At 39.5% G+C, this 17208-nt stretch overlaps 1 protein-coding gene across 1 annotated transcript in view; it reads right to left on the minus strand.

The window, feature by feature from the left end:
• LOC122813680 (zinc-binding protein A33-like) overlaps positions 1–17208 on the minus strand; it is a 235933-nt gene that overhangs the window by 158869 nt on the left and 59856 nt on the right. Inside the window, exons 2-3 of the mRNA XM_044086130.1 lie at positions 518–613; positions 177–410 (exon numbers count right to left, since the gene is read on the minus strand). Of these exons, the coding sequence (XP_043942065.1) occupies positions 177–410; positions 518–613 (330 nt within the window). The remainder of the gene's footprint in view (positions 1–176; positions 411–517; positions 614–17208) is intronic.

Genomic DNA, 17208 nt, shown 5'->3' on the forward strand with positions numbered 1-17208 from the left:
TATATATATTCTATGGGGACTGTAACAACACAGTTTTACAGAGTTGTATTATTTTTGCAACGTTTCCATCAGATATAGATCTGCAGCTTTACAGGATGAATCAAAGTTGATAATTTTGCCAAGATGTCAGTATTAAAACAACACACAGGGTCTTATGCAGCCCAATATAACTTTACCTTTAGAAAAGTCCTTGTGTCCTGTTGCTGCAATTGTAACTGAATATTAGAGATTCGTTCCTGAACAGCATGAATATCTTCCTTAATTTTTCTCAAGTTTTCATCCATCTCATTCAGAATTCCTACTTTTTCCTCTTTCAGCTGTTTGACTAGATTTTCTTCCTTTTCCTGGAGAAACTGGTGAAGCTGGGCAAATTCTGATGTTATGTGGAGCTGTAAACTTCTGGCATGGTCCTGAAAAATGTTACTACATTAAGTAAGAAAAAAGGGAAAGAAAGGAAGAAAGAAAAGAAAGGAAAATAATAGAAAACTTTAAAACACACTAAATACAACTGACTTACTGTGATTTCTGATATCTTCATTTCTTGCTGGCACTTTATTTCTTTAAGATGCTTTAGACTTGCCTGATGATGAGACAGAGATGTTGTCAGTTTGTCCTTCAAAGGAAAGAAAACAACTTTCATCACATTCTGTGTAATGAGAATACAGTTGCAGCCTTCTATACATTGCATGATATACCATTACCCTTTTATTATTTTTTTAAATTTCATTGATTTGGTATGACACAAGAAAACAGCACCCAATAGTACAGCAATAAGAAAAATTTTCCCAACCTTTCAATCTATCCTTCAAACTTAAGAAATATGTTTTATTTCACTAATTTGACCATATTGAACCTACAAGGCAGATACAACATACAGAACAACCCAATGCAGAAAAGTTTAGAGGGTAGTGGTTTATATAATCCACAATGAAAATAAATACATAAATAAATAATAATACTAATTCTACATTTCACTTCATTGGCAGTACATCCCAACAGTGATTACATCAGTAGTAACCACACAGGGCTACATGAAACTAGTGAGAAAAATATACCTTTTGCTGACAATATTATATGTTACCAATTCAGCATATGATATAAAATTATTTGGTAAACTAATGTATTTTAAAAGTATATCAAGATATTAAGTAAATGAAGCAAAAAGAAAGGTTACAGTAATAAACTATCTCCAACACATAGCTTGGTATTGAACATCCCCTTTTTGTGGGATCCTGGCATGATGAGATACCAGGGAATCTCATTCATATGGGATGCTGATTAAGCAGCTAAAGAAATGTGGGAATAAATTACTTAAAAGATTATATGTGTGTTCAAGCAGCAAGATTCTTTGAAAAGTGGAGCTGAGCCATTATGTACATCAGCTAAGCATGAATGAACAGTACTGATTATGGAACATCATAACAGTGCATGGAAATGCCCACAACACGGCTGGCAGTTTGCAAATTCACAAAATAGATTTCAATGTGTTTGGTTAAATGCAGGAGAAGCTGTATATTTGTACATGTATGATTGTTTTTTGGTATTTTTTTCATTATACAGAAGCAGATGCTACTGTACACATGCTTTCTGTGGAAGTCTGAGGATAGCGTCACTGAGTGTAGCATGGCAGCAGTAAATTAATTAAAACCTTTCTACAAATATTAACCTTCCCATTTACTCCCAGATAATCTCTGATATTACCAGACCTGACAATAACAGAAACAAAGGCTTCACCTTGGACTAGATCCTGGTTTCTGATCCTGATAAAATCTCTTCCTCCGGCACTCTCCTTGACAGTATTAGCGACCACTCTCCAGCATTCATAACCCGTAAGCCCACCTCTGTAGCTAACAACCACCAATTTAGATATACCTGAGATCTATCTCACTTCTCCCAAAATATCCTCAATGACATCCTACAGAAAACAAACTGGAGCCCACTAACATTTCTTCCACTTAATGAAGCTGTGGAATTCTTTAATTCCACATTCCACAGGACTCTCAATAGTTTTGCCCCTCTCAGACTAAAGAGAGTCAAAGCAAAACATGTTTGCTGGCTTGCAAAGACCACAAAGCAAGTCATGTCCTCTAGGGAAAAAGCCTGGAAAACCTAGCAAAAAAACAAAACTCCTACCAATCTCATGGAACATAAACAACTTCGCAATCAGGTAAATGCTTAGTTGTCAAAAACAAAAAGAATACATCCAAACTATTCAAGACCAGCATAAACAAAATCCCCCAAAATTCTGGGGAGCAATTAACTTCCTGCTCCACCCAGGAACAAACAATACCCCATGCCCAAACCCAGAAAAAACTCCCTCTGAACTAGCTTCACTCTTCAATACATACTTTATTGACACCATCACCAAACGTACAACTACCTTCCCACCCATCAACACAGACCCATTAGGAACACCATCAACACATAACCCTTCAAATCCCCTATACACCTTTTCACTACCACCCATTCCCACATCCACCATCCAAAAACTTCTTTATAAACTAAAACCATGTACAAATGCCCCAGATAATCTACCTGCAGAATACCTACAACTAGCAGCCACCTGCATTGCTTATCCTATCAGCAGTCCCCTTTACAGGTCCATTTAAGAATCCTGTATACCAGATATCTGGAAGAAAGCATTTGTCATCCCCCTTCATAAAGGCGGCAACAACTCTGACATATCAAACTTCCATCCCATTGCCATTCTTTCCCCCATCTCTAAAATATTAGAGAAATGCATCCATAACACAGCTCATAAGTCATCTAGTAAAACACCAATTGCTTTCCCCCACTCAACATGGCTTCAGGCCTGGACAAAACACCAATACAGCCATCTTTTCCTTCTTAGACACAGTAAATAGAGCTCATGATGCTGGCTCCTTAGTTTCTGCACTTTCTTGATTTAGCAAAGGGATTTGACACCATTTTCCACTCCCTAATGCTTACTAAATGCTCTAGTATTAGCATATCTCCTCCCACCCTACAATGGTTTACCAACTATCTCAGCAATAGGCAGAAAAAAAAAAAAAAAAAAAAAAAAAAAAACACTCCCCTCTTCTCCTCTGTACCATTCTGACTCATTTCTGTCACCTTGACTAACTCTGACCTGTCACCAGCTTTCTACCCTGAAGTCAACTCTGCTCACCTTAGAACTCAACAAATATATGTATATACTCATGTGTTTATCCAAATACATGGCATCACTACTTTCACATCTATAGCTGGCTGTAATACATTATTGCCACTTCTGCCATTGCTTTCCCTCTCATGTCATACTACTGCCCATAATACTTGATCCTACACATTAACACAGTTTACTCTTGCATATAGTTAAGGATTTTTGTATGTAATTAATGGAATGACATTGTCCTATGTTTCAACTTTGTTTTTTACTTTTGTATGTATCAACATTGTTCATTTACTTATGTATGTAGAACTGTGGAGCTTATGGATGTAATACTGTGGAGCTTTTCTCCCCAGGCCTCCACTGAAAATGGGCTCTTCCAAGGCCCGGTGGACTTTCCCGGTCAACAAATGCAGTAAATAAATTAATTAAAACAGGTATAAGCCTTATTTTTGGAAATGTAATTGTGTCCTGACGTGGAGACCTCTGACTGGTCTTTTTAAGTTGACAATGAAGACATTAGGAAAGTTGGAAATGAGAGATAGAGAAGACAAGGGAAGACACAAAAGGAATTCTTCAAGAGTATTTTGCTGGAGAAGGTGGGAGAAGTAGGGTACTAGGTTTTTGTGAGAGGCAGACTCATGTTGTCAAATTTTTATATATAAGAAGGAAGTTGAGAAAGGAGCAAGGGAAGAAGGTGTAGGTGACAGAACTAAGGAAGGGTGATGGAAGAAAAAACACAAAAGACAGGAACACTATGGTGGGCTGACATAATTGGGAACAAAAGGCAAACAAATGGCATACAGGCACAAAAGGAGTTTGGTAAGGAGGTCTACAGGCAGGCACACACTGATCCAGAGGACATCAATTATTCCTCTTCCTCCTGTCTGACTCAGAGAGGTGGTCCCCAGTTTTGAGGGGGGGTGGTCTCCATTTGCTCAGTGGTCAGGGCCCAACTGGGTCAGCAAATCTTTAACACGCTGAAAGAGGGTTTGAAAAGGATGAAGGCATCTCTGTATTACCCACTTAACCACTGCCTCTATCAGGTTCTGCATATCATCAGTAGCATGACACATAGGCCTGCCACTCATCTTGAGGCCCACAGGATAATACACATGATTATTTCATGAAAGAAAACTCAAAAGAGAGAATCACAAATGGTTGAACAAAAAAGACAGAATCACAAAACACTGAATACTTCTCTCCCACAAAAAAAACCTATATCAGTAAAGCTTAGTTACAAAACTAAGCTCAAGTGTCATTTAAGTAGTGATACTGTTAACGACAATGTTTTTAGTAACATAATGTGTAGGATTATGAGTTGGGACAGCGGGTAAGGTCAGGGTTACTGTTAGGGCTAACACACATAAGCAAGATGGTACAGCAGGAGTGTTACTACTAAGGACACAGAACACACACAATAGAAAACATGCACAACACGGACTTTCACCTTACCTAATGCTTACTCTAACCCTAAACCATGAGCACCTGCATATTCACACCATGTGCTATAACATGGTCTTGCACATCTTCACAACCATCATTATTTCATTCAAACAATTTTCCTGCACACTCTTGCTAAGCTACACTATTTAAAACTAAATTTGACCCCATGTGATTCACACAGTGTTCAGTTTTGTCCATTCTCCCTCTTTTTTTCACTGACAAAAACATTTTCAACCAAATATGTATTCTACATTTTGAATTGCAACCATGTATGATTTTATATTATATATAGCCACTTTCAGATCAGAGTTAATAATGTATAGCATATTTAAATATGAGGAAGATAGGGGTATACCCTATTTATAGCTGCACTGCACATGTTAGAAGGTATCAGCATCAGATAAATGTTGTGACACACTTTAACATGTCTGATACGCCTGCATATCAATACGGAATTAAAGGACATAAGGTACAGCGTGCTTCATAGGATCATAGGAGATTACTAGGCTACTGGCCCTGAGACCTGTATAAACCTAGTCAAGAGATAGCCTATGTTTAGATAAATCAGCACCCAATGTCTCTGTTCAGCAGGGACATGGGTGGAATCCCAGGGGTATGTTTTCTGTTTCCCATCCAGTTATCCAAGTTGCACTTAAAAAGGGGTAAAGAGGTACTCTGCTTGATGTGGAGAGGGAGTCTATTCCATAGATGAGGGAGTCTCTGGAACACAAATCTGTCCCGCCAACAAGTTTTGTTAATGTCACAGACCAGGTTGAGGCCACGCATGTGGGTTAATCGAGTGGAACTTGACTTGCGGATATGCAGCAGTCTCATCAAGGTGGGGTCCATGATCGCCTTGTATGCCAGACAGACATCACCTCTGAGGAGTCTGTATGAAACTGAGTAGAGGGATAGGACTTTTAGTCTATCTGTGTATGGTGGATGTTTAAGGCCCTGGATTCACCTGATAAAAACCTCTGTGGTCTCTCCAGCTGCTGCATGTGCTTTGTGAGGTACATGCAGAAAGATGCGTTTGAATAATGAAGGGGGGTGTAGCCCATTTATAAGTCTGTTGCACATAGGGCAGAAGGCATCAGCATTAGGTAAATGTTGTGTAACACTTTAACATGGCTCACACATCTGCGTATCACTATAGAGTTAAATGACATAAGGTACAGCATGCTTAATTATGACAGGGGGTGTAACCCATACACAAGTCTGTTGCACATATGGCAGAAGATGCCAGCATCAGAGACTTGGTATGGCACCATTTACATGCTTCACACTTGCAGATTAACAGAGTTAAAGGGCATAAAGTATAGCATGTTTCAATATTAGTGAGTAATTCATGCATGTTAACAAGACTATTATGGTGTATCACAGCTTGACCACCTGAAGATATTAATAACAAAAGATTAAGGTACACAGCTGTGTAAAATTAAGTAACATCATGCAGCAGTATTATCAAGGAAAATGACACTTGATAAAAGCAATACTGACTTGAAATAAAACTATTACTCTGGAAAGCCATGTGTAGGGCACATGGGTTAACTGTGAGACAATATTTGCATATAGGTTCAGTATGTTATAGTACCAGGAAACAACACCATAGAGACATGAGAACAGCCACATTCTCATGGATGTATGGGAAACAGCTGTTTAGTAAAAGGGGGGCCAAAACAGGCATCAAGGGTTAATGCATACCATCAAGTACTGGTTGTCATGAATGCTGTAGGATGAAGGAGTTGTATCTTGGCACAGTGTAGCAAAAAACAAATGACCTAGCTGGGCATGCAAAAGCAAAACTATGCAGAATGCAACTGACTGTGCAAGTGCCAGAGGTAGCCCTTCCACAGTACAACCTCTAACACCTGAGGAGGAATACCATCTGTCCATAAGGGGTGATGACTTTGATGCTGACAAGTTTTCTACTAAAATCATCAGAGGTGAAGTGTACACCGGCGATTTCAGACCACTACATCAGTAATAATCCTGCAGTGCAGATTTTATTACACATACAAATTTATTACATCATGTTGCAAGTACTGTCTGTGGGCCCTGTGTAAATCTAATCCTTCATATTTCTCATTATTGGAGTGAAATCCACATAAATTGTTGGAGAATGGCAACAAACAAGGCATCATAAGTGTGACTAATCGTTTCTTCTTGAATAAAGCATTACATCACTCACAGGTCTCAGCTACCTGTAAATTCTTGACAGGGTCAGCCCAGAAGCAACCCCCTCTTGTTCTTTCCATAGCAGGTTAATGCTGACAGTTGAATGACTGTCAGTGATGATATTAGTCTCATATGCTTCTCACACTCTGAGGACAGTGACACAAAGTTGTACAGTGTGCTAGCAGGACCCCACCTCACCACAACAGGTAGGATGGATAACTTACAGTGTCAGCAGAATAATGACATGATACTTCAGCAGGTGAGGAGGAGGCATCATAAAGCACCCCACCAGCATGCACACCCTGATGCAGAGATTGTAGTCAAGGTAACACTAGCCAATGTCACACCTATAAAAGGGGGTTGAAGGCAAAAACAAATACATTTTTCACAGTTAACTCCAGACACCAACAAGGCTTTGGCAGCCCAGTAACAAATGTGCCATGAAACAGTTCAGGCATTGGCCACTGGTACTAGGAGTGAGGCAGGGATGGAAAACTCCAAGATTTATATGAGGAACTTCAGAAATACAGGGGAATGGATGAGGTCATGAATATTGCCATGATGGTCATCAAGCAGAGTATGGTTGCACACCCAGCACCCTTGTCTGCCTCTCTTCACACATGAATTAAAGCTTACCAAACAAACATTGCAAAGACAGTTGAGTGTGGAAAGGGTACAGTCCACATACCTAGAGGCTGAGATAGCCAAACCCCATGTGAATCCCAGGAATGTGGATCAGGAATTCCACAAGATGGAGACAGAGAAAGACAGCAAGGCTGCATCAACAGTCCACAGGCCATGTTACAACTTTACTGCCGAGGTCTAGGTCACATAGTTCTGTGAGGTCAGGGTCTATATGTTCACCTGCATCTACCACATCCAAACATTAAAGCAACTCAGCCTCAAGTCCACAGGCCAACACTTGCTCATGATCAGTGGGACCATCGACCACATTGTCTTTAGGGCAGTGGTGGCTGGTGACTTCAAATAAAAGGGGGGCTGCAGGAGACAGCTGAATGGGTGGGGCCAATTTGGAGGGTGTGGTCAACTAGAAAGGGGTAGAGCTATGCTCAAAACTACAAAAACTGGGACTTTAATTAAATATGCTGCCCTGGGTGCCAAACCATCATTATGAGAGTCCAATCAAAACAAAATGAAGTGTAGAAGAAAAAAAATATTTCAATGCATTGACTACATGACAGCTTACTTAATATCTAGATGGAAACAAAAAGATTGTGAGGCATGAAAAAATAACTTACTTTTTAAATACATTACTGGAATACTGGAATGCCAGTCAAAATCAAGTATAAAAAACAAACAGCACTCAATTCAAACCACTTCTCCTTGCACTGCGGTTCTAATTATAATTTATATTCAGCTTTATAAAACTACCAAGTAACATGTTGAAAGTAGCAATCTCTGTGATACATCCACTTGTAAAAACGTTTCTTATCCAAACATAACCTGCTGCCTGACAACAACTATCTACTTGTTTCATGGGGAAAACATGATCAAAGTTAAAAATGAATAGCAAACAAGAAACAAGCTCAAGATAAATTGCTTAAAGGATTACTGCACAGGTTATGGACCACACATGAGAGATTGGCATTCTGTTTAGTTTAAGAGTAAAGCCTGCAAAGATAACTGCAAGTCTGTCTCCAACAAATGTAATGACCTTCTGAAACTACTGTAATCTTGTCCTTTGTTACAAATACTGTCATATGCATTTCAGTACCTAAGGCTTATACGTTATCTAGTTATGCAAATATTCTCTGCATGGCAACAACAAAAATGCTTTCAATGTTGGTAATTCTTTAACAGTATGCTTATTAAAGCTTACTTGCATCTTGCAATCTCAGACAAGCTTATCTGATGGTCATTAAAACATTGCTACTTAAACACAGAGCAAGAGGTACTGCAACAACATGCATTTTCTGAATAATAAGAAGCATAAATCAACAGTATAAAAATATGACAGAAAACCAGGACATTCTGCAAAATGAAGGACAGATGAAAAGTCACTATAGTACTTGTGTCGACCCTGGATGAGGGGATACTCTATACACTTACACTGCATAACTGCTCCTTGCCTTGCTTGGACACATCCAAAGTCACTACATGGGGGAGTGAGGTGCAAGAAGTATGTCACAGAAATGTCTCTGGCTGACAGTGATAGCCCTGACACATTTGTCATACCTCTCAACCTCAGAGCAAGAAATCTCGACAAAGCCATAAATAGAAGTGGAACAAAGGGCCAAAGATAAGTATACTTTTTAAATATTGCTGTTATAAACTTAGAAAGATAACAGAAGAGTAGGTCTTGCATTAGTATGAATTTTCTGAAGGGTATGACATCTGAAACTCAAATGTCTGTCATTATTTTCTAACTTCATCTTTAATGATTTGCCACTAATTTGCCAGAAAACCACAATTTTATGAAAAATGGACCAAAAATGAGATGAAAAAATATAAAATAGACACACAATATGGCTGGGAACCTGCCAAAGAAGGGACACTTTTTTAATATTAGTACTGTTAAGTTGAGCAGCTGACAACATAAGAGAATCTACGTGCATTTCTGAAATAAAAGTAATCTATAACTCTGATCATTACAATTATTTATTAATTGTAAACCCTCCACATTTTCTTCCAAAATTGCCATTTTGCGGAGGGATTATTAGGGGGAGAGCAACATTTTGAGCCAAAATCGGAGACAGTTGACAGGTTTGGATATACCTAATTCTTTAAAACAATTTATTTGACCGTACATCTTAACCTCTTAATGCAGGAAATCTGCAGAAGGCCAAAGATATTGGGGGAACATACAAACAGTACTAAAAATTGCTCTTATATAAACCTAGTTGATATAATAACAGATCTTGCTTTAGCATGCATTTTCTGAAGGGTATGAAGTCTGAAACTCAATATCTCTCATTATTTAGTGACTTTATTCCTAAATGATTTGCCAGAAAACCACAAATTTTATGAGGAACAAACCAAAAATAAGACGCAAAAATCTATTCATTCTGCAAAACTCTGGACAGTTGAGAGGTATACTTCAGCTGAGGCTGTCATTGAGTTTGCCACCCCCCCTCACAAAATCATGGTCGAATGGGGCCTCCCCCTGCAGCCATTCCAATGTCCCATTACTTGGCTATTTTACCCCATTTACCATAAACACTGTAATGTGCATACTCCTTTACGTCTACAATGATTTGAATTTCATTTAAAAGTTTTATTTTATATTTTACAGCATAAACACTAATAGACATCTGCTAAACAAAACAACGCAGTCTCACAATGACAATAGACTTAGCATTAAAACATCTCTGCCCTTGAAACTCACATTCATTGAAACAGCATTGAAACCCACATTCAAAGACAATACATCTGGCCAGTGGCAAATAAAACTTAACTTTGGGCTGTTTTCAAATCATAGGCCTCATGCGCACAGAACATACGTGTTCTTTGATACACATTCCTGATTGTATTAAATTATATTCCTTGTATAATACAGTACAGTTGTTAGAGGCTGTTTTAAATGTATTGTTTTGAACATTTTTCCAGTAAACAATGAAAGAAAATGCATGCACCAATAATGACAAAACTGCCTAATTCAGAACATTCCATCATAAAAGTCTACTCAAACTTCTACAATCCACCAGTATCAGTAAATATGCACAATCTCTGCAGAAGTAAAAGTCATTGAAATAATTCCACATTAAAGAGATCTGTAACTAATGAAGAGGCTGCTGCTAGAAAACAACGTTATATTTCATTGTTTCATCTACAAATAAAGTGCCTGCCCTTGAGGAATAAATTGCCTATGTTACATTAAAAAATGATAAGCAAAGTAATATTGCAATAGGGAATGGATGGCAAACTGATAACAGGTTCATAGTTACTAGGTATTTCCATCAAAGAGGACATTCTCAAGACTGCAGCATCCACCACCTTTAAAAGTACAACACAGGACAGTATCAGCAATGCATTTACATACTATGGGAGTAGAACCCCTAGCCTTCTGCATCAAAAGCATGCACACTACCTGATGTGCTATTAACAATGCAAGCAGACTCAGCATAAGCAGCGCTAAACTTCTCTTCCTCTGAAGCTCTCAGCTCCTTGTACAATCCATTTGACACAACTGTATCTCTCAACTTTGCAACACAAGAAATCTGGAAAAAGCCAAAATTTATGGGGGGGGGGGCAAAAGCCTAAAAACCAGGAACACATTTTAAACATTGCTTGTATAATCTTGGAAATCTGCTAGAATAAAATGCTGTGTTACCACTATGCATTTCACTGTCAAGTCTTGGCCCCAGGACCCTGTGCACTACAGTTAGAGCAACATACTACTATGCCAAATCAGCTGTTTCTTGAAAGACAGGAAGACTGAAACTTAAATGGCTATATTTTATATGAATTCAGTTCTCACCATAGCTCTCAACGTCCTAGTAAAAGGGGACAGGGGGTTATTGATGTTTAACTCTTCACCCATGATTTAAAGTATACACAGAATATGTAAACATGATATATATATTGGTTATAACAAATGAGAGGTTTAATTACTAACATAAGTCAATGCCTAGTAATAGAAGAAAAAATGGAAGATACGAGAAACAACTCAGGCAAAACCAGTAAACAGTAGTGAATTCCCCAATTACAGGAAACCGATGAAGGCAGTCTCACAGTGTTGAAAGAACAATGTCTCAAAATGTCGCAAATAATCCTCTCGCAAGACTCTGCAGTCCATAATAAAGAGAAATTTATTTACACAAACACAGTACAAGTCGATTAAGCGCTTTCATTTCCTGACCGGAAACTTCATCAGAATGAGTGTTATTGCTACACAAGGGCTTTTATGCATATTCTTATTAGTTAATTCAATAATTGATAATTTAAAACAATTAATAACAAATAGTGTTGCCTTAAAGTTCAAAGTTTAAAATAGGTTACAAAAAAGTTAAAAGTTAAAATCGAGAGATAAAATGACACATAAATAAATAAATAACACATAGGTACGCTTGTGTACTTTTGTTGATGTATAATATGTAACTTGAACAATAAAAGTCACATTAGTAAGTCAATACCTCTTGCCAGGAAAACTAGTACTGTTGTCACTTGTGCTGAAGCACCATACAGATGATGACAATGCAATTTTCTGAACAAACAACACATGATAATCAGAATGAAATGCAATGATCTTATATACAATACAAGTTCAAATCGCACAATACACCAATCACAACAAAATGACTACATGTCATGCTATAAGTAGATAATGAGCAGAAGTTAAACATATTCATCATCACTATGTCTTCAAATTACTGCCTTGGTTCCTACATCTGAAAACACATAAACAGGACAGCAACTGACCAAAAAGACAAAAAGTAAACATATTTTTCTGATAAATTATAATAGTACTTTGATAATGTTGGTATGTATAACCACAATAACAAATGTCAAGGTATTTACAGATGACATGCAATCATGTATTAGGCATGCCATACCAGTAGGTAATGTTAAGAATTCTACTGCACTATTCCTGATGCCTTTCTCATTGCCTGTGCAGGAGACATTTCAGATAAATGGTGTACTGTACAACTGAATCACTTCCAAAAGTAAAATGCAAATGCAAAAGAGAATTTGTAATAATTTTCAGTAATGCATTTAAAAAAAAAGTCTGATGTACAATGTAAGTTGAGCATGCACCATACAGCATAGCCCACAACTAGCACTGCATGCATTAAATACTATCAATGTGATTTTTATTAGCTCACTATCATTAAGTGAATGTTATGTCCCATTGTTCTGACTCAGATGCTGACTTGTTGCCTGCAGAGCTATATACCATGCACGAGCCTGCTGCAGATCCTTCTATTCTACTGCAACTGGCTGGCCACTGTCACTATCATCATAGCTGTGTAGAAAGATAACAGGAGCTGCACTGCTATCATGGGCCAGTACCTCACCAGTCTGATGCATGATCATGTTATGCTGACTTCAACATGTGATAAACATCCTACTACAATGTATGGCAAACATCCTACATGCAGTAACAGGATTATACTGAACGACACCCACAGACTTGTCAAGGCAACAGAAACTAGATTTTAGCAGGCCAAACACTCATCCAATGACAATCCTTGTCTGACAGGTCAGTGTTGTACTTCTCCTCAACAGCTACCATAGTGTTAAGGACTGGTGTCATGCCAAGGTTCCAATGGGTAGCCATCATCATCTGCAAAGCATGCAAGGGAAGGGAGACACAGCAACAACAAAGGGGGTGAAGTTTAATACTTAAGAATACATATCTAATCTGTTACCTACAGAACCAAATTTGAATACAAAAACTTTGCACTTACCAACAAGGATTCTACTGAATTTCATACCATGCAGGGAGAGATGGTACAGTGAGCTTGTGTGCTAGATGTGAGAGTCATGGGTACTGCCAGAATGCTGGGCTGAAACATTACTGATGCACCCCCATGCAAAACACATAACCTGCAGTTGATGAAATGGTAGCCCTTCCTGCTCTAGTACCACTTCCAAGTGGTCCAGGTACGGCTCTAACATTAACTTAGATGCAGTCTACTATACCCAACACCTCATCAAAGTGTGCTATATAGTGAAAGACATGCATGGTACTGCAATGGGTTTGAGGTTTCACTGAGAAATACAGATCCAAATGTGCCAAAACTATGTCTTGCAACTGCTGAAGTATCACCCCAGTCTTGTGTCTGTGGGCCAAAAAAGCACACTAAAGCCAATATTAAATACCTGTCCACTTTGAAACTCTCAATAATTTCTTAAGAAACAAAATTAAAATGAGTTAATCTTTACTATATATTCACATGCCTGGCTGGTGTGTGTTGCTGGGTGCTTGCAGCTTTGGTTCAGCTTAGGAAAACAGCTGTAACAGGACACAGTAATGGTAGCAGCTGCAGCAAGCATCTTCACTGATTGCAAAGTAGATAGAAAAGGTGTGACTTTGAATTATATAAGGCTTCTGTGCATGCTACAGAATGGCATAAAAACTAACCATGAATTGCAAGTAGGCAGGAAGCCTCATTTAAATAACATAGTCACAATTTATATTTCATTACTGTCTTATATGCAGTCTTCCTAAACATGTTCTGACTGCTGTGCCTAAGTGCAACTGATCTCTATTAATTGTGCCTGAGCTGCACTGAGGCACAGCCAGCTCAAGTTCTGTGACACATAACCCCAATGACTACGAACACCATCTTTAAGTAAGTTAAGACTAAGGGAGTTGCTATTTGTGGAAAATGATAAGATAGAAATGGTTAAGATGTTTTTGGTCTCAGTGGTTCTTATGAAGGTCATAGAATCATAGGATCATAGGATTATAGAAAGTTACTAGGCTACTGGGCCTGAGGCCCTTATAAGCCAAGCCAAGAGTTTAGCCCATGTTTAGACAAATCAGCATACAATGCCCTTGTCCAGCAGGGACACGGGTTGAATCCCAGAGGTATATTTTCTATTTCCCATCCAGTTGTCCAGATTGTGCTTAAAATGGAGTAAAGAGATACTCTGCTTGATATGGAGAGGGAGTCTATTCCATAGATGGGGGGGGGGTCTATGGGACAGACGCATGTGCGTTAATTGAGTGGAGCTTGACTTGTGGATATGCAGCAGTCCCATCAAGGTGGGGTCCACGATCACCTTGTATGCCAGAGTTCACCACTGAGGAGTCTGTATGAAACTGAGTAGAGGGATAGGGTTTTTAGACTATCTGTGTATGGTAGGTGTTTGAGGCCCTGGATTCTCCTGGTGAGGAACCTCTCTGGTCTGTTCGGGTGCTGCATGTGCTTTGCGAGGTACATCCTGAAAGGGGCATTGTACTCAATAATGGGCCTTATAAGGGAAGAAGACAGAGATGTTATAACCTCCTTGTCCCTGGATGAGATACCCTTACTTATGAGGTGGGCCATGTAGAAGGCTTTCCATACAACAGAAGCAACATGGTGGTCAAAAGTCAGGTTGCTATCAACCAGGGTGCCCAAATCCTCACAACTAATTCTGTGCTTAGGACGTTGTTATCACTGTGATAATGTGTGGGGATATCACTCTCCCCAAAGGGGATTATGATGCATTTTTTGATATTCAACTTGAGGCCATGTTTCTGGCACCAGTCATTTGTCTGAGTGAGACCCTCTTGCAGGATATCCACATCACTAGGGGAATTGATGATAGCACCCAGCTTGCAGTCATCTTCAAACTTAATCAGCCATAGCTCACTGGGTTTGGCCTGCACCTCAGAAAAGTATATCCCAAATAACTGAGGCCCCAAGACTGAACCCAGGGGTATGCTACTTGTTACGGGTCTACTGCTTGAGGTGGCTTCCCCTATTTTGACTAGGTGGGTTCTATCAGTGAGCCAGTTTGCTACCCAACTGGTAACATATGGATTGATGCCTAGTTGAGAGAGTTTTCTATTATGCTCAAGGGGGGAATATTGTCAAAGGCTTTGGCCAGGTCAAGGTAGATGGTGTGCACCATCTTCCCCTCATCCATGGCTTTGGTGACTGTCTCAAAGAAGTCGACAAACTTTAGCAGACATGACCTCCTCTTGATGAAGCCAAACTGTGTGGGATCAAGTGTTTGAAGGTTAATGAGGTCCATGATAATCCACTCCATGTCCTTGCAGATCAGGCTAGCTAGGCTGATGTGTCTATAATTTCCTGGATGGTGGATGCTCCACCTTTGTGTAAAGAGATGACAGTGGCCATCCTCCACTCAGCTGGGATGAAGCCAGTACTCAGGCTTTGGTTGAATAGGGTGCCCAATGGTGCTGCAATTTCCTGCCTGAGTTCACATAGGATGCAGCCTGGGGTGTTATTGTGTATATGGAGGCTGCATTTTTGCCTTTGAGACAGCAGTGATGACCTGTTCCCTAGATATAAGGGGAAGGGTGCAGATACAGGGGATGTCCTGATTTACTGATGAGGGACAGGGGTAAAGTTTTCACTGAATCTGTCACCCAGCAAGTTTGTTAGATCTATGGCATTTGTATATGTGGTGTCCTTGCCCAGCTGTTCTGAACAGATCTGGGTATTTCCTTTGAGGTTGTGGACATTTGTGAAGAAGGCCTTATGATTGTCTCTAGTAGATGTGGCCAATTTGGACTCAAAGTTTGCTTTGGAGGATTTCACTAGTGCTCTTATTTGCTTATTCAGACTAAGGAGACATTGCTTCCAATTGGCCACCTGCTCCTTTTTGGCCTTGGACAGCAATTGTTTCCATTTGTTATAGAGTTTATTTATTGCAGATGTCCACCAGACAGGTTTATTCTTCCTTGCGGAGGATGATTTAGTCCTGTCCGGTATTCCAGATTCAATACATCTATATAAATGCTCATATAGTGCTTTGGTGTAGTTTTGGGTATTGGTGTCAGTTCATACAGACAGGGAGGGGGCTGTGAAGCTGTTTATACAATCCCTCAGGAGGCTGTAATCAGCTTTGGAGAAGTTTTTATGTCTGATCCTAGCTAGAGGGGGGTTGGGGGAGATGGTGACTTTGAAAGTGACTGCTTTATGGTTGGATCTTACCAGGGAAGATGATACTATAGGGATGCTGCAGTGGTTACTCATGTTGGGTAATACCAAGTCCAAGATATTTTCACCTCTTGTTGGAGTATTGACTAGCTTTTCCAAGGCATTTGCATTGACAAAATCAAGGAATCTCTGGGCATTTGTGTTCTGGCATGAGTAGATCTTCCAATTAGTGTTTGGGAAGTTAAAGTCACACAGGGTCAGGGTAAAGGGTTGAATCTTGATAAATTTGAACAGGTCCAAATAGGTGGATTAGGCATCTTGAGTCAAATTTGGGGGCCAGCAGCTAGCTATGATTTGAATAGAGGTCTTGTCAATGGCTACCTGCACCTGGAGTGTCTCCTCTGCATCATACTGTTTGACCAGCCTGGAGGTGTGTATGTTTTAATGTATATTGAAACTCCACCTCTTTTGGCTTTACTGTCCACATTTTGGGGTCTGAATGTGTGATAGGATGAGTAACCAGGTAAGGATGGGGTGCTCTCCACAGCTTTGAACCAGGTTTCTGTGACTGTACAGATGTCAGCATTTTCCAGGGTTAGGAATGCCTGCAATGAGTGCAGTTTCATGTTTAGACTCCTAGCGTTTAGTAGCATGACCTTTAATTTGTGTTTTGTTGAAATTTTTATGCTGGTAGTTTTAACCTCATCACTTTTCCTAAAAAAGGCACTATAGGGGAGGCAAGAGCCTTTGCTAGAAGCCCGTAACCCAGTGAGACAGATGCAGGCCATCTCTGGCAAACCATCGTGGTCTGTCGACCATATCTTCCCAGGCTGTCAGGTACTGGATCCTCTGGAATGACACAAGAAACTAAGTCAATCATTTTATGTTTGTATTGAGGCATCATTCTGGGTGACAGCAGAATGCTGCTTAAGGCTA

The sequence above is a fragment of the Protopterus annectens genome, chromosome 10.part0 (genome assembly GCF_019279795.1).
Source record: "Protopterus annectens isolate FY-2018-M chromosome 10.part0, PAN1.0, whole genome shotgun sequence".
NCBI classification, from domain to species: Eukaryota; Metazoa; Chordata; order Ceratodontiformes; family Protopteridae; genus Protopterus; species Protopterus annectens.